The sequence below is a fragment of the Danio rerio genome, chromosome 19, assembly GCF_049306965.1.
Source record: "Danio rerio strain Tuebingen ecotype United States chromosome 19, GRCz12tu, whole genome shotgun sequence".
NCBI classification, from domain to species: Eukaryota; Metazoa; Chordata; class Actinopteri; order Cypriniformes; family Danionidae; genus Danio; species Danio rerio.
The window spans coordinates 1292351-1315000 of NC_133194.1; the positions used below are offsets into that span (position 1 = coordinate 1292351).

Here is a 22650-nt window from a genome sequence, read left to right on the forward strand (position 1 = left end):
AGATAGATAGATAGATAGATAGATAGATAGATAGATAGATAGATAGATAGATAGATAGATAGATAGATGGATGGATGGATGGATGGATGGATGGATGGATGGATGGATGGATGGATGGATGGATAGATGATAGATAGATAGATAGATAGATAGATAGATAGATAGATAGATAGATGGATGGATGGATGGATGGATGGATGGATGGATGGACGGATAGACAAACAGACGGAATGATAGATATAACGGTAGATAGATAGATAGATAGATAGATAGATAGATAGATAGATAGATAGATAGATAGATGGATGGATGGATGGATGGATGGATGGATGGATGGATGGATGGATGGATGGACACAGACGGAATGATAGATAGATAGATAGATAGATAGATAGATAGATAGATAGATAGATAGATAGATAGATAGATAGATAGATAGATGGATGGATGGATGGATGGATGAATGGATGGATGGATGGATGGATGGATGGATGGACAAACAGACGGAATGATAGATATAACGGTAGATAGATAGATAGATAGATAGATAGATAGATAGATAGATAGATAGATAGATAGATAGATAGATAGATAGATTGATAGATTGATAGATAGATAGGTAGATAGATAGATAGATAGATAGATAGATAGATAGATAGATAGATAGATAGATAGATAGATAGATAGATAGATAGATGGATGGATGGATGGATGGATGGATGGATGGATGGACAAACAGACGGAATGATAGATAGATAGATAGATAGATAGATAGATAGATAGATAGATAGATAGATAGATAGATAGATAGATAGATAGATAGATAGATAGATGATGGATAGATAGATAGATAGATAGATAGATAGATAGATAGATAGATAGATAGATAGATAGATAGATAGATAGATAGATAGATGATAGACGGATGGATAGTTGAACAGACAGAACGATAGATAGATGGATGGATGGATGTGTGTGTTCAGATATTAACCTAAACAGGAGGAAGATGCTCAGAAACACACCTCTGCTGCAGCTCTTTCATATACTGTAAATCGCAGCTCATCATCATCATCTTCACACTGCAATGCAGGATCTGCCTCTTATGAGCTCAAACTGCAGCAGGACACTGTGTGAATGCACTCGCATGATTTCTAACTGCAAAAACTGGATATAAGTATCATACATAATATTCAAAATCAGGTGTGCTTTATTGTTTGTTGGTATGACAATAAAATATTATAAATAATAATAATAATGAATACATTTCAACTGTGACATTATACTCTACTAACAGTCTTCATTTATTTTAACTAATAAACCATCCAACTTTTGTAACTATTGTAATGAAAAGTATTTAGGAAAAATAATATATTTGTTTTATTTTATAAATTGCAAGTGCAAAGTTACTAAAAATACTAATATTTGTGGCTGTCGTAATCACTTTCATACCTTAAACACACTATAAAGTCTCAAGTTTACAGTAGAATATTAATAAAATCATTAAACATTTAGTCTGGGCATCACAGCAAGAAGGTCGCTGAGTCAGTTGGCATTTCTGTGTGGAGTTTGCATGTTCTCCCCGTGTTGGCCGTAGTGTACGAGTGTGAATGCAGGAGTGAATGGGTGTTTCCCAGTGTTGGGTTGCGGCTAGAAAGGCTGCGTAAAACATGTGCCGGAAACCGGAGCACCCAAAGGTAACCCACGCCAACACGAGGAGAACATGCAAACTCCACACAGAAATGCCAACTGACTGCCACAGTGATCAGCTCACAAACAATTCATTTCCCCAGTAAAACCTATTTAATCATTTTGGGTGAATTATCCTTTGAAATCTTTTTTTTTTTTTGTATTTTGCTAATAAAGTGCTTCACACTGCATGATGCATGAAAAAAATAGTATGCTGTGTCTCCAAATGCATGATGAAGATTTAATGTTGTACTCTTGATTAATCATGCAGCCTGGACTTCACCGTGTCTAGCATCTGACCTGAGCTTGACTCGACAAGTGTGCTCATATATTGATCAGCAGAGTGTTTGCTGTGTCGCAGATCCATCTCAGGCCTCCTGTAGTGAAACCCGAAGCTGGGGATTTGGTAAACACAGCACAGATCCATCAGTATCTCCATTTCTCAGCACGACCCGCATCGATTCGCTGATTCGCGGACGCGCTTCTTTACCGCGCTAATGGACGGGGAAGAAGAGCGATGAGGATTTCAGCTTTTATACCGCTTTTTCCTGCAGGTCATTGTCAGGTAAAGCGTTTACTAAGCGAACAAGCCTCGAGCAAACAAACAGATTTAAAGCCGTTAGTTTAGTCGTGTTTATTTAGCTGAGAGGAAGTTTTGAACTGTTTCTGTCACGCAATCCCGTCAGTCCGCCATATTGGATTACGGAAAGTAAACAATGCGAATGGACTCACTGAAACTCGCATTTTGTTAATTATTACTGCTGAAAATAGCTGTTTCCATTCAAATATGTGAGTTAAACTTGTGTGCAAAACTGTAATATCACATAAAACATAAACATGGGTTTTGGCCATTTCCAGGCTGGTTTCCAGCCATTTTCAGCCTGGTTTTAGCTGGTCAGGCTGGAAAATGACCAGCTAAATCCAGCTAAAACCAGCTTGACCAGCCTGGTTTAAGCTGGACTTAGCTAGTTTTGGCTGGGCTCCCAGCCTGACCAGCTAAGACGAGGCTGGAAATGGCTGGAAACCCTCTAAAACCAGCCTGGCTGACCAGCTAAAACCAGCCAACCAGCCTAGGCTGGTTTAGGCTGTTTTTTCAGGAGGGTGATCACATCAATATAGGCTAGCATCATTTTTGTGACACTGTACAACAATAATTTACATTTTACACTCATGTGAGGGTTGGGATAGATGCTGTAGGCTACAATTTAATTGGCCCTTTTAAAAATAATATAAATAATACTCCAAAATTTACTTTGATGGTTGACTTTAAGCTTAAACGCTACTGGGAAAAAAACTGCTTAAACCAGCCTAGGCCGGTTGACTGGTTTTAGCTGGTCAACCATGGTTTTAGAGGGGTTTTGGCCATTTCCAGCCTTGGTCTGGTCATCTCCCTGCCTGACAAGTTAGGACTAGGCTGGAAACGGCCAAACCTCTGAAACCAGGCTGGTCGACCAGCTAAACCAGCTGGTTTAAGCTGTTTTTTTTTTGTTTTCTTTTTGCAGGGAAGTTATTAAACTTAAGCTTAAAGGTGGGTGTATGTTACTAAAATACAGTTAATGGATGATTGAATAAATAGTATATATAATTCTCATTAACTTCTGGCAACAACTGAACAAAATGGTTGCGTCCTGATTAACTGGCAGCAAATATGAGTGAGAGAAATCGAGTGCGTTGAGATTTGCCACTGGTGTTTTCCTTCTGAAGACGAAGACAAAACGAAAATTAATGCATGGCATGAGGGGACTGCAGACAGATGCTCAAGACTAAACCCAAGTTCTGGAGGAAATAATAATAATAGAAGAAGATTAATGCTAAAGCACCATAATGATGGACTGATGAAGGAGGGCTTTTACAATCAGCAAAACAACATTTCAGATCTGCAACAGTGTAAAGCTGGAAACACGGAGAGCTGCAAACCAACATTAATGAAGCAAAGACCCTGAAACACACATCTATATCTGTCAAAAACTAAATCACATCATGCAGACTGATGAAGCGCATGCTGGAATTTAACCGGTAAATGTGTTTCCATCATTGTTCATGCACATTTATTCTTATCGGATAAAAAATGTGATGTTACTCAGTTGGTATTTTTATGAGCATTTTCTTGTTCTTGGCATTACTTTTAAGCATTTAAATGTGATAATCTAAACCAGGGGTTCTCAACTGGTTTGGCCATGGGACCCACATTTTTACAGGGTCAACAAGCCGCGACCCAAATTTTTAGGAACTATAATACAATTTTAGGAATTATAATTAATTTGTATTTATTTGTTAACATACACAAGTAGTGACAGATAAATCATAAGAAAATCACCAAGACTTACAAATAAACAATATTTTATTGCTGTCATTTAACGAAATATATAAAAAACTTTATAAATATTACACAGTAAAAATGACAAATACTGTAAAAAAAGATTAGGGTAAGGAAAGGTTTAGTTACCATGAACTAAACTGAACTGTTAATAAAACATGTTGTCTGGTTTCTAAATGTCGTTTTAATTTAGAAGGTTTCGTGGTCTCTCTTGAGAGCACCTCGCTACTTATGACACACTGAGGCTTAAAGACTTTTTTTGTCGTCAATATATGTAAATCCATACTTTAAATATTCCGGTTCGTACTTGCGCTTCGCATTATTTGTTGCTATAATTAAATGAAATTTCAAATGTAAAACGGTAGGGTGGTTGTGCACGCATTTCAAAATAAAAGTCAAAATGAGTTAAAAATTAAATTTTTTTTGTTGTATTTTTGTCTACACAATCCGCGACCCACTGAAAATGTTCCCCCACCAGTTGAGAAACACTGATCTAAACAGTGAGTAAAAATAGGTGGTTGGAAACAGTTGATGACAGAATTTAAAATTTGGGGTGAACTGTCCCTTTAAGAACCAATGATTCACAGATTCATGATTTAATAACACATTTTTGTACTTTGTGGAAGATAAAAAAGGATGTAACGGAGGCAAGCTAGTGTGTGCTGTGCAGGTAAACCTCACTCCTCTGACCTTTAAAGGTGCTCTAGCAACAGATGCTAGGGGCCATGGTCATTAGCCTCCTTGGTAGAGTGCCCGACTCCCATGCGGAAGGTCGCCGGTTCGATACCAGCTCGGAGCGAGTTGGGTGGCGTAGGACCGGCGGGGTTACACAAGCACAAAAATAATTTGATCGTAACCATTTTGACTAACTTGTTTCATGCAGGGGTGACACAATGGCTCAGTGGTTAGCAGAGGTGTGGACTCGAGTCATGTGACTTGGACTCGAGTCAGACTCGAGTCATGAATTTGATGACTTTAGACTCGACTTGACAAAATATAAAAAGACTTGCAACTCGACTTGGACTTGAACATAAATGACTTGGACTTTGACTAGGACTTGCCCCTATTGACTTGTAAAGACTTGCTGCTTCCCATGAAACGCCCAACGATAAAAAAGTATGTTGACATGGACCGCTCTCTCTCTCTCCCCGTTTATGTGTGCGTGTGTGTGACAGCATGCGCGCTTTCGGCATGACGTCCAACCGAAGCACGGTAGATTGTTTTGATTCGACAGTATCCAACGTGACTACTATGAGGCGCCGGAGCGGACAAAAGTCAAGCGAACGCAGAGAGAATTTGAATTTGAACTTGAGATCGAGCCAATACTCGCGTGCCAATACTCGCTCTCTCTCTCTCTCTCTCTCTCTCTCTCTCATACAACATACACCTCTCTCTCTCTCTCTCTCTCTCTCTCTCTCTCTCTCTCTCTCTCTCTCGTGCATTCAGTCTCTTTGCGTTCGCTTGACTTTTGTTTACGATGGCGTCTCATACCTTTAGTGCTTTTGCTCTCACGGGATCCTGTTAAACTGACCCTTCGCTAAGCCACGCCCAAAAACCGCCACCCACCAATCGCGGCTTACCAATCGTAGCTACGGGCAGAGGCTCTGTCAAGCTTTCGAGCGAGGGAAACAAGCCAAATCGTTGCGCAATTGGATTGTGCAAATCTGACACCCGCTATCCTAAAAGTTTGGACTGGGTGGTGGGATTTTTCCCTTTTCAAAACCAAAGCCCAAGAGGAGAAATGCCAGCGTGGATCAAGCTGTGTGAGGGGCTGTAAAGGAGTTAAGCTAAGTTGGTTTTGTTTTCGATATTCACATTCAGTGATAGGTGGCAATAACTCACATTCCTCTTATCCTAAACAGATCTAAACTGTGTTTCTTTAAAACAAAAAACAAAAAAAAAAACAAAGCAGGTTATGCTTCCCAGCGGTCTTTTTCTTTTTTCCACTCGATATTATGAGCCAGGGCTCGACAATAAGGACTGCCCGATGGCCCGGGCCAGCGTGCGAGACACTCGGGCCAGTGAACAAAATGTTACTGGCTCGATCGGGCCAGCTGCTGCCTTTTTGCCTGACAGATCGAGCCAGAGCTGCGTGCTGCGACTGTCTGTCAATTGTGTGCAAATACAATCTTACGGTGCTTTCAAACATAGACGTTTGTTTCGGAATCTGTCTCGTTTCACCCGTTAGCGCGTTTTTTTAGCATATATCCAGCAGTTGCGCTCGCTTCCGCGCCAAATCAATCAGTCCAAGATCGCCTGAATGAGACGGTCTCTGTCCTATTGAGCGTATCGATTGTAGCGAGAAAACAAAACAATGCAACGAACTAACGACCCAGGCTATATCACAGTGTATCATGATCGTGTAATAGCCATATATACGGCTATATGAAGAGGGAATGATGAGCAGGGCGAGATGTCATTCTTACCGGTAAATGCGAAAGTGAAAGCATGCTGAAATATTACCGAGATCTGTTTATCCAGCCTGATCTCGGTTTATCCGTCAGGAAAATTGACCGAAATTACTATCTGTTAATTTTTCCATATTTTAATCGTATAATATGTTGTATTAGGCCTGTTGTTTTGTTCATTTCCGCACTGACAGCTCGAAAGAAAGATTTACATTGATCTGATGCAGTATCGGTTTATCTGCTATGTCTCTCTATAATTTAAGCCTAAAATACAGAATTATAGTCAACGTTTCTTTAATAGATTGATTAATTCAATTGATCGATTTCTACAAAACCTGACAATTGAAATGAGGCTCTGTATATATGAGAAAGTCTGACCTCGATATGTATTTGGTGACGATGTCTGTGGGTTGTTAAAATTAAAGTGCACATTTTCACTTATAAAATATTCTATACACAATACACAAAAGTTTGGGGTCAGTGTGATTAAATATGCTAAAATAAGCTTCTTCTGCTCACCAAGGCTGCAATTATTTCATCATAAATACAAATTGTGAAATGTTGCACTATAAAATAACTGTTCAAAAGTAGTTTATCATTTAATTTATTCATTTATTCCAGTGATTTTAAAGATGAGATTTCAGCTTCATTAGTCCAGTCACATGATCCTTCAGAAATCACTAATATTAATTATTATTATATTTATTAATGGTAATAGTTATAAAATCAATAATGTCTGGAGTAATTATTTTATTTGAAACTAAATACAATAACAAAGCAGTTATTTAAAATTTTAATAAATATTTAACAATTACACCTTTTTTACATTTATAAATATAGCCTTGATGAACTGAATAGTTTTCCTTAAACATTTTAAAAATTACCGTAAATATATATACAGATTTATTAGCCCCCTTTTGTTTTTTGTTTTTTTCTTTTTAAAATATTTCCTAAATGATGTTTAACAAAGCAAAAAAATGTTGATATTTTGTCTGATAATATTTTTTCCTCTGAACAAAATCTTATTTGTTTTATTTTGGCTAGAATAAAAACATTTTTTTAACCATTTTAAGGTAAAAATTTATTAGCCTCTTAAGCTAATTGTTTTTCAGACTGTCTACAGAACAAACCATCATTATACAATAACTAGCCTAATTACCCTAACCTGCCTAGTTAACCTAATTACCCTAGTTAAGCCTTTAAATGTCACTTTAAGCTGTATAGAAGTGTCTTGAAGAATATCTAGTAAAATATTATTTACAGTCATCATGACAAAGATAAAATAAATCAGTTATTAGAGATGAGTTATTAAAACTATTATGTTTAGAAATGTGCTGAGAAAATCTGTTCTCTGTTAAATAGAAATTGGGGAAAAAAATAAACAGGGGTGTTAATAATTTAGGGGGACTAATAATTCTGAAATCAACTGTGTGTGTGTGTGTGTGTGTGTATACACACACACACACACACACACACACACACACGCACATTCAAATAGCGATTAACTTCTTTTTTTTTTTTTGGTGGGGCCAGTGAAAATTTGGGCTGGGCAAGTAAAAATCAGAACCACTGGCCCGATTGGGCCCGTAGAAAAAATCCTTAGCGTTGAACTCTGTGAGCACTGCTTAGTTTAAACCCTCGCTATTGTAACGCATATAAATACATACACTAATATTTGCTGGTAGGAAAAATCTATTTGTTCACTTCTGTTATTTATACTTTAATGTGCATTTCAATTTTTTTCTTCCACTTAACTGCAAATTTGAATAAAAACTGGATAAAGAGCACACAAACATGCTGACAGTAATAGGTACTGTACACTGTTATGGGTCAATGATGCTAATATTCGGCACAAATCCATCAGTTTCTTAGGTTATTAGATTATTTTATAATTTCACCTCTCCTGCTGTGCATGAACTATGCTGTTGAATGTTCAGCGTATGAGGTGGCTAGGCTAACCTTGCTTCAATTTTGATCAAATTATTTTCTAATCAGTTGCTATTATGTTGTGAATATACCCCTGTAATGTATACTGCAGTCCTCTTTTGTCTGGCTTTCTCAGATATCTCACCTGTTTGCCAAAAATGACTAATTAAATCCTTGGGAATGTCTGACACCAGCACATACACACTGTAAGAGATGTGCCAGGCATGAAAGCTTGACAGGCGTAGCAACAGTAACTAAGGAGGGCGAGGCTTAGCGAAGGGTTATTCCAAGAATGTTGATATGGTTTCTTTCTTGCTTTACTATTTATTAACAATACACCAAAAAACTAAAAGGTTAAGGTAAATTCTTTAATAAATTCTAGTGTTTTTGAGTATTATACTTGTTGTATACTTGTATTATACTTATGTTTTAGGCTAGTATTATTTACGACTTGTTAATTAATGCTTCATAATACAGTAGTATTACCAATAGTGAACAGATAAAATAATACAAAGTGTAGTTTTACTACAGTAAAGGTGTAGTGATTTGTAGTATAAAATACCCTATATTGTAAAATACAGCACTGGGTAATTTGTTTATATTACACTTGTGTTACCATAGCAACTATAGTATTACCACAACTGATCAATTGAAGTTCTTTACTGTAGTAGGCTACTGTTCAAAACACAGTACATGCCAATATGCGTGTTCAGGGGCCCTGTGGCACAGCTTTCCTCAAAATGAAGAGGATGACATGGAAAATGTCCTCCACAATCTCATCAGTAAAGTGGAAGCCAGCAGACACTAGTTTACTTTATTTTAGCTGCCATGATAAAATGAGATTGATAGTGAGATTTATTTGAAGAGTGAATAGTACAGTAGGCTATAATACTTTATCAAGTGTTTCCTTATTTTTATCACAGTTACATTTCTGCTTGCATTAGTTTTTGTTTAAATGCTTTTAAAATAAAATGTATTCTTTACATCCAACATCTATTCCAGAGGTGCCTTATAGTGGTGTAAACCCCTTTACAAGGTGTGTTACCCCTGTGTAAACTCTAGCCACCCCTGTGGCCAACCCGATATGATTTTGCTGTTGACATTATTTATTTAAATCTACTTACATAAATGCAATACAATGCAATATTTCAATAAATAAATAGCAGCCACTAAATTATTGTGGATTGATTGGTGCCACTGATGTAGCTGGCCTCTTCTGGCCCCCCTTAAGCAAATTTTCAGGGGGGCACCACTGGTCTATTCTCTGTCTTTAAGTGTTTGAAACTGAAAATATCTCATCATATAAAACAACCAAAAATGTTATGGTTTATTAGATTAAACATTTAATATGTAAGTCTATTTTAGTATTTTGGTTATTGTTATTAAACAGTGCAGCAATATGAATCATATCAAAAAGCATGAAAGGAAGAGGGAACACGACACAAATTGTGAGTTTGCATATAATCTCTGAGAGCGCTCAAGAAAATTTGTGTGTGAGCAGTGCATATTTGAAAGCGAGAGAAAATTTGAGAACTCGCAATCAGTTTTGTCCACAAACAGAGGAAATCCGTGCACGAGCATCACACAAGGTAGAGAGCAAAGCTCTTCAACGTTATGTGAAGAAAACAACTTTATTGTTTGTATGAAGTAGCCTACTTCATTAACAATATGTGCTACCATTTTACATTGCTGCTAGACGGATTTGCAACTCCATCTCTTTAGCACACACCAGATTCAATTGACAAAATTCCAATTTCACTCAATTTAACTTTGCAGCATATACAGGAGTTGGTCTACTGCTACCACATTGAGGTTATGTAATTTTGGTTAATCACAAGTTGATCACCGAAGACATAACATAGCACAACTAAACTTAATGAATTAGACAGCAGTAGACCTGCAATTTCTGTGTGATGTGAGGCAAAATGGAGTCTTTTTTTGGTGGAACTCGTTCTTGTGCATTATGCTGTGGAGACGAGACGCAGCACTGTTCAGTACTTTTTCAGAAAATCGCATTTGTATTTTTATATATCTAAGCAATGTTCTTTAATAAAAAAAGGTTTGTTTAATTAATACAGATCTTACAACCATACCTAATCTGTATATATTTTATTTTTCTGTTAAAAAGACTCGAAAAGACTCGAAAATCAAACTGCAGGACTTTGGACTTGACTTGAGACTTGTTGCCTTTGACTCGGGACTTGACTCGGGACTTGCCTGTCTTGACTCGGGACTTGACTCGGGACTTGAGGGCAATGAATTGAGACTTACTTGTGACTTGCCAAACAATGACTTGGTCCCACCTCTGGTGGTTAGCACTGTGGCCTCATAGCAAGAAGGTCGCTGGTTCGAATCCCTGTGTGGAGTTTGTATGGTCTCCCCATATTAGTGTGGGTTTCTTCTGGGTGTTCTGCAAGGGCGTAGAATTGGCATGGACGGAGGGGACATGTCCACACCAATATCCACCAATCACTGAAATGTCCCCACCAATGATTTAATCGACTTCAACATAAATGCTCTGTCAACCCTTAGTAACTTACACATGTGTAACGGAGGCCAGCTAGTGCAGGTTAACCTCACTCCTCTGACCTCTAAAGGTGCTCTAGCGACAGACACTAGAGGCTATGGTCTTTAGCCTCCTCAGTAGAGCAACCGACTCCCATGCGGTAGGCTGCCGGTTCGATTCCAGCTTGGAGCAGCTTGGGTGGTGTAGGGCTGGCGAGTTACACCCGCACTAAGTCAAGTTTGCTACGAGTTCACCGTAATACTGGTAACCAAGGCAGTGCAAATAATCGAAATATAGTTGTTTTTAGCCTCCATGATTGATAAACAACAATAATCAAAGTAAAACTGGTAAATTATCACACACCTTTCTAAATGTTTCTACATTAATACCTGATTGCAGTGAAATCATGTAAATTCATGGGTTTGTTATTTGTAAGTGTTTATTTAATATTATTAAGTGTTTTATTCATGTTTTGAAAGCGCAGAACAGAATTTACGCTTTGGGGATGTATGTCCCCAATGTCAAGAGCAAATCTACGCCCTTGGTGCTCCGGTTTCCCCCACAGTCCAAACACATGCGCTATAGGGGAATTGATGAACTAAATTGGCCATAGTGTATGAGTGTTTGTGTATGGGTGTTTCCCAGTATTGGGTTGCCGCTGGAAAGGCATCCGCTGTGTGAAACATTTGCTGGATAAGTTGGCGGTTCATTTCGCAGTGGCGACCCCTGATAAATAAAGGGACTAAGCCGAAGGAAAATGAATGCATGAATGTTTCATGCAGATGATGCATCACAACAAAAAGATAAAGAGGTTTAATAACACTTTAATTGAACAATTTCTTACATTCCTCATTTAAAAATTACATAATCACGAAAAATAATAGTAAAGTAAAAAAATTAAAACCAATTAAACAATCGAAGGGGTTAATAACTTAATTTTTGTAAACAATTTCTAAATTTCTTATTTAAAAATCTTAAATGTTCAAAATTTTTCTAATATTATTTTTGTAATAAAAAAATAATTACATAAAGTAAATAGTTTTACATCCTAATATATTTAATAAACCAAATTTTAAATTAGCAATGCACATACACAGATGATGCATCACGACAGAAAGAGACACACTGAGAAAGAGAGAGAGAGACACACACACACACACACACTCGCACACTCGCACACATAAAAAGACAGAGTGAATCAGCGCGTCGCGCACGCGTCGCTCAGCGGTGTTTGCGTGTGCTTGTATCCGGGTTGAGGGAGTGTCTCTCCGCCGCAGATTCCCACAGAAACGCGCTGTCCAGTGGCGGCAGACGGGAGTAAAGTATGGCATCGGCCAGAGGGAAGCGGAGGCGCGGCGGCTGCTGCTGCGTGCTGCTGTGAGCGGATCCGCGATGGACAAGCCGCTGTGCTCGGACCGGAGGCCGGTGGCTGCGGCTCGGGCTGGTTCGGCCTCGCTCGGGTTCTACGCGGCTCCGGCGGGTTTCATCTCGCCGCTGCAGCCCGGACGCGCGCGCAGGATTGAAGGAGTGCTGAGCAAATACACCAACCTGATCCAGGGCTGGCAGAACAGGTACAGCACAGAACATAGCATGCACAGCAGAAACGCAACAGCACACAGCGGAACCACAGCATGCACTGCAGAACCATAGCAAAACCATACAGTAGGACAACAGCAAAACATGGAGTAATGCTCACAGCAGAAACACATCATCAAGTTCACACTCAACTCGTGTCCTCAGTCTCTCTGTACTTGTAAATCTGGAGATGTAAATATGACTTTATTTCTGTCATTTCTTTTTAGATAGTTTAGGTCAGCCGTGGGTTCTCTAACAGATGTCATCAGTTCAGTGATGTTATAAGAGGTTATACAACCATCTGCTGTACCAAACATTTAATACATGTACTTTAGTGTGCAAAAACAAATCCATTATTTAGTATTTAACATCAAATTATAATATCTAACTAATAATTCGAGAATAGCTTGAAAAAAACAGTAAAAATACTATATATTTATCTTTCGTTCAATCTATCTATTGCTACATCTATCTATAGAAGCATTATTTCTTCACCCCTCATCATCAGCTAACTATGTGTGTATAAATATACAGGATATATGTATACACTCACCGGCCACTTTATTAGGTACACCTTACTTGTACCGGGTTGGACCCCTTTTACCTTCAGATCTGCCTTAATCCTTCATGGCGTAGATTCAACAAGCTACTGGAAATATTCCTCAGAGATTTTGCTCCATATTGACATGATAGCATCACACAGTTGCTGCAGATTTGGCGGCTGCACATCCATGATGCCAATCTCCCGTTCCACCACATCCCAAAGCTGCTCTATTGGATTGAGCTCTGGTGACTGTGGTGGCCATTTGAGTGCAGTGAACTCATCGTCATGTTCAAGAAACCAGTCTGAGATGATTGAGCTTTATGACATGCTGCGTTATCCTGCTGCCATCAGAAGATGGAGACACTGTGCTCATAAAGGGATGGACATGGTCAGCAGCAATACTCAGGTAGGCTGTGGCGTTGATGCTCAATTGGTACTAATGGACCCAAAGAAAATCTCCCCCACACCATTACACCACCACCACCCGCCTGAACCGCAGATACAAGGCAGGATGATCCATGCTTTCATGTTGTCTGAGCCGAGCATCTGAATGTGTCAGCAGAAATGGAGACTCATCAGAGCAGCAACGTTTCTCCAATCTTCTATTGTCCAGTTTTGGTGAGTCTGTGTGAATTGTAGCCTCAGTTTCCTGTTCTTAGCTGACAGGAGCGGCACCCGGTGTGCTCTTCTGCTGCTGTAGCCCATCCGCCTCTAGGCTGGACGTGTTGTGTGTTCAGAGATGCTCTTCTGCAGAGCTCGGTTGTAGCGAGTGCTTATTTGAGTTACTGTTGCCTTTCTATCAGCTGGAACCAGTCTGGCCATTCTCCTCTGGCCTCATCAACAAGGCATTTGTGCCCACAGAACTGCCGCTCACTGGATATTTCCTCTTTGTCGGAGCATTCTCTGTAAACCCTAGAGATGGTCGTGCGTGAAAATCCCAGTAGATCAGCAGTTTCTGAAATACTCAGAGCAGCCCGTCTGACAGCAACGACCATGCCACTATCAAAGTCACTTAAATCCCCTTTCTTCCCCATTCTGATGCTCACTCTAAACTGCAGCAGATCCTCTTGACCATGTCTACATGCTGAAATGCAGTGAGCTGCTGCCATGTGATTGGCTGATTAGACATTTGCGCTAACAAGCAGTTGGGCAGGTGTACCTAATAAAGTGGCCGGTGTATATATATATATATATATATATATATATATATATATATATATATATATATATATATATATATATATATATATATATATATATATATATATATAATTTCTTATAGTAATATGTATGTCTCTGATGTGTTTAAACTAATAGAGTAACTGGGCAAAACTGTCTAAAATCATTACAGGAATAAGTTAATGTTCTACTTTACCTGAGTGTTATACACACACACACACACACACACACACACCTCCAGCACTGCTCATATGAGTGTTTGTGTTCCTCATATCTGCGCTTTACTCCGGCTTATTGTGCAGAAGTTTCCTATAAAGTGCCTCATTCTGTAAAGTGTTTGAAGAGAACACGATGTTCAGCCGGTCTGCTCTCCTGTTCTGTCTCTGCTCGTGTTTGTTTGGGTTTTCAGCTTCAGACTGAAGCTCTCTGTGTGTGTTTTACTGTGCGCTTCTGCTGAACTACACACTCAGGCCTTACACTGCAGATTCAGGAATAATTACACAAGATCAGGAAACTGCTTTAAATACACACACACACACACACACACACACACACACACACACACACACACGTTATCTGGATGGGAAGCTGATCTTTGGACTTTAAACAGTGACTGAAAGCTGTAAAAGTGTGTGTGTGTGTGTGTGTGTGTGTGTGTGTGTGTGTGTGTTTGTCTGTCAGCCTGAGCTTCAGTGTGTGTTTGTGTTACCAAAACTTGTTTGATTTAGGACATTCTGACCTGTGTGTGTTTGAGTGTGTGTGTGTTCATATTTGCCTGTGTGTTTGTGTGTTTTAGCATGAGTGTGTGTATTGTTTGTGAATGTGTGTGTTTGTTTGTATAATATGAGTGTGTACATTTATGTGCCTATGTTTATGCATGAGAGTGTGTGTGTGTTTGTGTGTGTCGATACATGAGTGTGTATTATGTGTGTGACTGTGTTTGAGTATGTGTATGCACAAGTGTGAGTGTGTATGTCTGTCTGTATGTGTTCATGTGTGTGTCTGTGTGTTTATGCATAAGGGTGTTTTTGTGTGTGAGTGTGTGTGTGTGTGTGTGTGTGTATGTGCCAGTGTGTTTGTTTGTTTATATATGAATGTGTGCATATATGTGCCTATGTGTTTATGCATGAGTATGTGTGTGTGTATAATGTGAGTGTGTTGGTTTGTGTGTTTGTAGTGTATGCGTGTGTGTAGTGTGTGTTTTTTGAGTGTGTTTATGCATATATGTGCCTATGTGTTCATGCACGAGTGTGTTTGTGAGTGTGTGTATGTGTGCGCGCGTGCATATGTGCTTGTGTGTTTATGCATGAATGTGTGTTTGTGTGTTTACGCATGAGTGTGTGTGTGTGCCTTTGTGTTTATGCATGTGTTTTTTAGTGTGTGTGTGTGTGTGTATGTGTGCGCGCGTGCATATATATGCTTGTGTGTTTATGCATGAGTCTGAGTTTCCATATATGTGCTTGTGTGTTTACGCATGAGTGTGTGTGGCTATTTGTTTGTGTGTTTATATATATGTGTGTGTGTGTGTATAGTTTTTGTGAATGTGTGTTTGTGTAACTGTGTGTTTGTGAGTATGCACATATAGTATATGCACATATTGTATAGTGTGTGTGTATTATTGTGTGCGTGCGTGTGTGTGCATGTTTGTGCTTATATGTGTGTATGGTGTATCTATTTCTGTGTGAACGTCTTTATGCATGAGTGTGTGTGTGTGTGTGTGTGTGTGTGTGTGTGTGTGTGTATGGATTTGTCTGAATGTGTGTATGTGTCTGAATACACTCAGATGAGCTTTGATGATCAGATGAGACACACACACACACACACACACCTGCACATCAGATTGACTGCAGAACTGAAGATGAGCTGATTTTGCATTGACTTCAGTTGTGAGTGTGTGATGAGTGTGTGAGATTATGATCTTATGAACGTGTTGTTGCTCTTTCATATCTCCGGATCTCCATGATGTGTGATGTTTGATGTGTGTCTGGTCTTCTGAAGGAGTGTGTGTTTTCATGGCTGTTTCTCTGATTCTCTTGTAATGCTTGACCTGTGTTGTCTGATCTACAGTGTAACCGTTGACATCCACACTGTTTGTTTTCTCTAGTGGAAGTCAATGGAGTCCAGTTTACAACATTCTTCACAATATCTACTTTAGTGTTTAACAGAAAATAAGACACTCATAAGGGTTGGCAAACATTAAACGGTGAATACATGTTTATTTTTAAATGAACGGTTCCTTTATGTGACGTCTGAGCATTTAGTTGAAAGCGGAAAAGACAGAAATAGCCTGATAAACTCAGAGAGGAGCTAGTCTTGAGGATGAGCTGATGATGATGATGATGATGATGTGAGTCTGTATTTGGTTTCTGCATTCGATGCTGTATCTCTCTAGACTGACCTCAAATCAGATGCTTCAATTCATTTATTCATTTGCCTATTCACTTCATACATTCATTCATTCCGACTTCATTAGTTTATTCATTCTGACTTTTATAATTCAGACATTCACTCATTCGTTGATTTATTCATTCATTCATTCATTCATTCATTCATTCTGACATTTATTAATTCAGACATTCACTCATTCATTAATTTAGTCAGACATTTATTCAAACATTCATTCATTCATTCATTCCGACTTCATTAGTTTATTCATTCTGAGATTTATTAATTCAGACATTCACTCATTCATTAATTTAGTCAGACATTTATTTAAACATTCATTCATTCATTCATTCCGACTTCATTAGTTTATTCATTCTGAGATTTATTAATTCAGACATTCACTCATTCATTAAGTCAGACATTTATTCAAACATTCATTCATTCATTCTGACATTTATTAATTCAGACATTCACTCATTCATTAATTTAGTCAGACATTTATTCAAACATTCATTCATTCATTCATTCATTCCGACTTCATTAGTTTATTCATTCTGAGATTTATTAATTCAGACATTCACTCATTCATTAGGTCAGACATTTATTCAAACATTCATTCATTCAATCATTCATTCATTCCGACATTTATTCATTCAGACATTCACTCATTCATTAATTTATTCAGACATTTATTTATTCAAACATTCATTCATTCACACATTTACTCATTAATTCAGACATTCATTCATTCAGACAATCATTAGTTTATTCATTCTGACATTTATTCATTCATTCATTCACACATTAATTCAGACATTCACTCATTCATTCAGACAGTCATTCATTTAGACAGACATTAATTTGTTCATTCAGACAGACATTTATGTAGAAATTAAGAAATTCATCCATGCATTCATTCAGACATTTATACATTCAGACGTTCACTCATTCAGACATTTATTCATTCAGACATTCATGTTGACATTCACTCATTCATTTATTCAAGCATTCTATCAGGCATTTATTCATGCATTCTTTCGGACATTCATTCAGATAGACATTCATTCATTCATTCACACATTTATGTAGACATTCATTCATGCATTCATCCAGACATTCATTCATTAACTCATTCATTCATTCATTTAATCAAACACTCATTCATTCATTTAGACATTTATTAATTCAGACATTCATCTTGACTTTTACTTATTTATTCATACATTCTCTCAGACATTCCCTCATTCATTTAGACATTTATGTAGACATTCATTTGTTCATCCAGACATTCATTCACTCATTCATTTATTTATTCAGACACTCGTTCATTCATTTAGAGATTTATTCATTCAGACATTTCTTTAGAAATTCGTTCAGACATTAAATCATTTATTCATACATGCGTTCATTCATACATTCATGTATGCAGATATTCATTAATTCATGTGCTCATTCATCCATTCATTTTCCCAATCATTCATTTATTTGCCCATTCCTACATTCATTCAGACATTTATTCTGACATTCATTTATTCAAATGTTCATTCGTTCATTCACTCATTCATCTATTAATTTGCCAAATTATTCATTCATTCATTCATTCATTCATTCATTCATTCATTCATTCATTCATTCATTCATTCATCTGTTTATTTGCACAATTATCCAATCATTTATCCATTCCTACATTCATTCAGACATTCATTGATTCATTCAGTCAGCCATTCATCTATTAATTTGTCCAATTATTCATTTATTTGTCCATTCAATCATTCATTGATTCGTTCATCTATTCATTCAGACATCTGGCCTGATTTAACAAACACTGATCATCTGTCATTCATTGACTGCTTTAGATGAGAAGGGTTCAAGTCCAGAACCACCCCAGAAAACTGGTTTATAAATGAAGCCTGCAGAGATAAACCCTCACCAGCAGGCAGTAAACGAGACCATAAATCAGTGCTGTGAAACTCTGTTACTCACCAGCCGGACACTCACTGGCTGATTAAAGCTAACTGTGTGCTTCAACATGTTATGCTTTAATGTGACTATTGTATTATGCAGCTGTAGACAAAATGATGAGCTCCAGTGAAATGTTAATTATTTTTCGAATATCTCCCAAGTGCTGTTAAACAGAGAAGCTTTTTTAAACATAAACATTTTAATAACTTATTTGTAATAAATAAGTTATTTTTGTTATCCCTATGACAACAGTAAATCATATTTTACTTGTTATTTTGCAAGATACTAGTATAGAAGACACTGTATATTATAGTATATACAGGTATATATGCTCACCGGCCACTTTATTAGGTACACCTGTCCAACTGCTCGTTAAGGCAAATGTCTAATCAGCCAATCACATGGCAGCAGCTCACTGCATTTCGGCATGTAGACATGGTCAAGACGATCTGCTGCAATTCAAAGTGAGCATCAGAATGGGGAATAAAGGGGATTTAAGAGACTTTGAACGTGGCATGATTGTTGCTGCCAGACGGGCTGCTCTGAGTATTTCAGAAACTGCTAATTTACTGGGATTTTCACGCACAACCATCTCTAGGCTTTACAGAGAATGCTCCGACAAAGAGGAAATATCCAGTGAGCGGCAGTTCTGTGAGTGCAAATGCCTTGTTGATGAGGCCAGAGGTCAGAGGAGAATGGCCAGACTGGTTCCAGCTGATAGAAAGGCAACAGTAACTCCATTTCTTGGCACACTATGGGCTCATTAGTACCAATGAGCATTATGTAAACAAAGCCCACCTGAGTATTGTTGCTGACCATGTCCATCCCTTTATGAGCACAGTGTCTCCATCTTCTTATGGCAGCAGGATAACGCAGCATGTCATAAAGCTCAATCATCTCAGACTGGTTTCTTGAACATGACGATGAGTTCACTGTACTCAAATGGCCTCCACAGTCACCAGAGCTCAATCCAACAGAGCAGCTTTGGGATGTGGTGGAACGGGAGATTGGCATCATGGATGTGCAGCCGACAAATCTGCAGCAACTGTGTGATGCTATCATGTCAATATGGAGCAAAATCTCTGAGGAATATTTCCAGTAGCTTGTTGAATCTACGCCATAAAGGATTAAGACAGATCTAAAAGCAAAAGGGGTTCAACCAGTACTAGTAAGGTGTACCTAATAAAGTGGCCGGTGAGTGTATAGTACCTTAGATATGCATTATTTTACTCAGTGTTGTGTGCATGGGGGCATATTTGATCCAACATTAGGTTAAATCAGTCCAGCATCTTTTAGAGTGTATGCATGTTTCTTCTTCTTTTCTAACACACCCACACTCTCATACATACACAGTCTTGGGGGATGAGAAAAAAAACAGCAAGCATCCAGATCACCATAGCAACCACCTTGCAATGTCCTAGCAACCATCCCGAGCACCTTAGCAACCACATGCTGATGCCTAGTCAAGTGTCACAGAACACACAACATGCAGAGCAGCTTCATGATGTGTGCAAATAAAGAGCCTTCAGACTGACCCAAAAACAGCAGATGTGTCCAGGGAACTCATTAACATTCACTAATTACTTTTGTTTGAAGGAAAAAGTTCTATATGGAAGTCAATACTTTTTATTTTTTATGATTCCTTGATAGGGCGGCTCGGTGGCTCAGTGGTTAGCACTGTGGGCTCACAGCCAGAAGGTTGCTGGTTCGAGCCTTGGCTGGGTCAGTTGGCATTTTCTGTATGGAGTTTGCATAGTCTCCCCATGTCGGCGTGGGTTTTTCTTGGGTGCTTCGGTTTCCCCCACAGTCCAAACACATGCGCTATAGGGGAATGGTGAACTAAATTGGCCATAGTGTGTGTGTGTGTGTGTGTGAATGAGTGTGTATGGGTGTTTCCCAGTATTGGGTTGCGGTTGAAAGGGCATCCACTGTGTAAAACTCAAGCTGGAATAGTTGGCGATTCATTCTGCTGTGGCGACTCCTGATAAGTAAAGGGACTAAGCCGAAAGAAAACGAATGAATGAATGAATAAATGACACTCATACATCTCACCCTGCACCTCTCCACCCTCAGTTACTAAAGGCGACTGTAGATTTATGTGTTGAACTCAGTGTATTGAGTTGTTGGAGAGCATAAGCAGAAACTGGTTTCACTCATTTTCCGTCTGCAGGTTCATTAGTTTAAGAGACACTCGCACTAACAAGCTCCAGTGTGATTTACGGCATCACAGCTGTACTTTAATCTGAATAAAGATCGTTAAAACAACATTTCCTTATAGAATCCTGCAGGAAACAATGACATCATCATCTTCAGAAAAAAAAAACAATGACATCATCATCTTCAGAGAAAAAAATAAATGACATCATCATCTTAAGAGAAAAAAAACAATGACATCATCTTCAGAGAAAAAAACAATGACATCATCTTAAGAATAAAACAACAGTGACATCATCTTCAGAGAAAAAAACTATGACGTCATCTTAGGAATAAAACAACAGTGACATCATCTTCAGAGAAAATAACTATGACGTCATCTTAGGAATAAAACAACAGTGACATCATCTTCAGAGAAAAAAACAATGACATCATCATCTTCAAAGAAAAAAACAATGACATCATCTTAAGAATAAAACAACAGTGACATCATCTTCAGAGAAAAAAAACTATGACATCATCTTTAGAATAAAGCAACAGTGACATCATCTTTAGAATAAAGCAACCGTGATGTCATCTTTAGAATAAAACGACAATGGCGTCATCTTTAGAATAAAACAAGACTAATTTTATCTTAACATCCTCAACAATGACATCATCTTTGGAATAAAACAAAAATGATGACATCTTTAGAATAAATCAACAATGATGATATCTTTACGTCATCAACAATGACGTCATCTCTAGAATAAAACAACAACGATGTCATCTTTAGAATAAAACGACGTCATCTTTAGAATAAAACGACGTCATCTTTAGAATAAAACGACGTCATCTTTAGAATAAAACAACAACGTCAACTTTAAAATAAAACAACCATGAAGTCATCTTTAGAATAAAACAACAACGATGTCTTCTTTAAAATATAACAACAGCGAGGTCATCTTTAGAATAAAACAACAATGGCATCTTCTTTAGAATAAAACAACCCTGATGTCATCTTTGTATCATCAACAATGACATCCTCTTTAGAATAAAACAACCATTAGGTCACCTTTAGAATAAGACAACAACGACGTCATCTTTAGAATAAAACAACTGTGACGTCATTAGAATAAAACAACAATTATGTAATCTACCATGACGTCATCTTTAGAAAAAAACAATGACATCATCATCTTCATAGAAAAACTGATGTCATCTTTAGAAAAAAGTAGGTGTAAACATGCATCCTATGAGCATAATACCCTAGAAAATGAATAGCGGTTGGCGGTTCATTCTGCTGTGGCGACCCCTGATAAACGAGGGACTAAGCTGAAGGAATATTGATGAATGGATAATGCCCACAGCACATTTCTCATGGCTGCTTTTGGTCTTGTCTCCCCAAGCACATGCTGGATCTGTAAATCAGCTGTGTTTTCCGTCATTTCAGCGGCTGTCACTGGCTTAATCACACACACAGCTGAGCACACACTCATTCACACACACAAAGTGTCTGCATTGTGAGACTGAATGCAAACTCTTGCAGATCTTCAGCTAGTGAAGCCTTTACATGTCACTTCAAGCTGAATACTAGCGTCTTGAAGAATATCGTCTAATATTATGTGCTGTCATCATGGCGGATAGAACAGAAATCAGTTATTAGAGATGAGTTATTAACACTATTATCTTTAGAAATGTGTTGAAGAAAGTCTTTGTGTGTGTGTGTGTGTGTGTGTGTGCAGGTATTTTGTGTTAGATGCAGACGTGTCTCAGCTGCAGTATTTCGTGAGCGAGCAGCTGCGCAGTCTGAAGCCGCGTGGGTCTCTGCCTCTCATCGGCGCATCAGTGACCGTCAGTGATGAAGCTCCACACATGTTCATCATCAGCTCAGCCAATGGAGAGATCTTCAAACTCAGAGGTATCCACACACACACACACACACTTAACACACTGACAAAGACTCGTATACACACATTGAACATACAGTGCATTTGGAAAGTATTGATAGCGCTTCACTTCTTCCACA

General features: G+C 38.2%; 1 protein-coding gene and 1 long non-coding RNA gene across 6 annotated transcripts in view; one reads left to right on the plus strand and one right to left on the minus strand.

The window, feature by feature from the left end:
* Nucleotides 1-2035: 2035 nt before the first annotated feature.
* osbpl10a (oxysterol binding protein-like 10a) overlaps nucleotides 2036-22650 on the plus strand; it is a 45353-nt gene continuing 24738 nt past the window's right edge. For 2 of the 5 annotated variants that reach the window (XR_012394778.1, XM_073931341.1), the window contains exons 1-2: nucleotides 2036-2251; nucleotides 22367-22542. Coding sequence is in view for 4 of the 5 variants with exons in the window: in XM_073931341.1 (XP_073787442.1) it covers nucleotides 22497-22542 (46 nt within the window). In the remaining variant the exon portion in view is untranslated. Of the gene's footprint in view, nucleotides 3703-12120; nucleotides 12415-22366; nucleotides 22543-22650 lie in introns of all 5 variants that reach the window. The other 3 variants (XM_073931337.1, XM_073931338.1, XM_073931339.1) reach the window with 3 other exon arrangements.
* LOC141378957 (uncharacterized) lies at nucleotides 11976-21085 on the minus strand. Its single transcript, XR_012394794.1, has 3 exons — nucleotides 21046-21085; nucleotides 19668-20885; nucleotides 11976-12806 (listed from the first exon to the last, which is right to left on the minus strand). It is a non-coding gene; the product is annotated as an uncharacterized lncRNA (long non-coding RNA).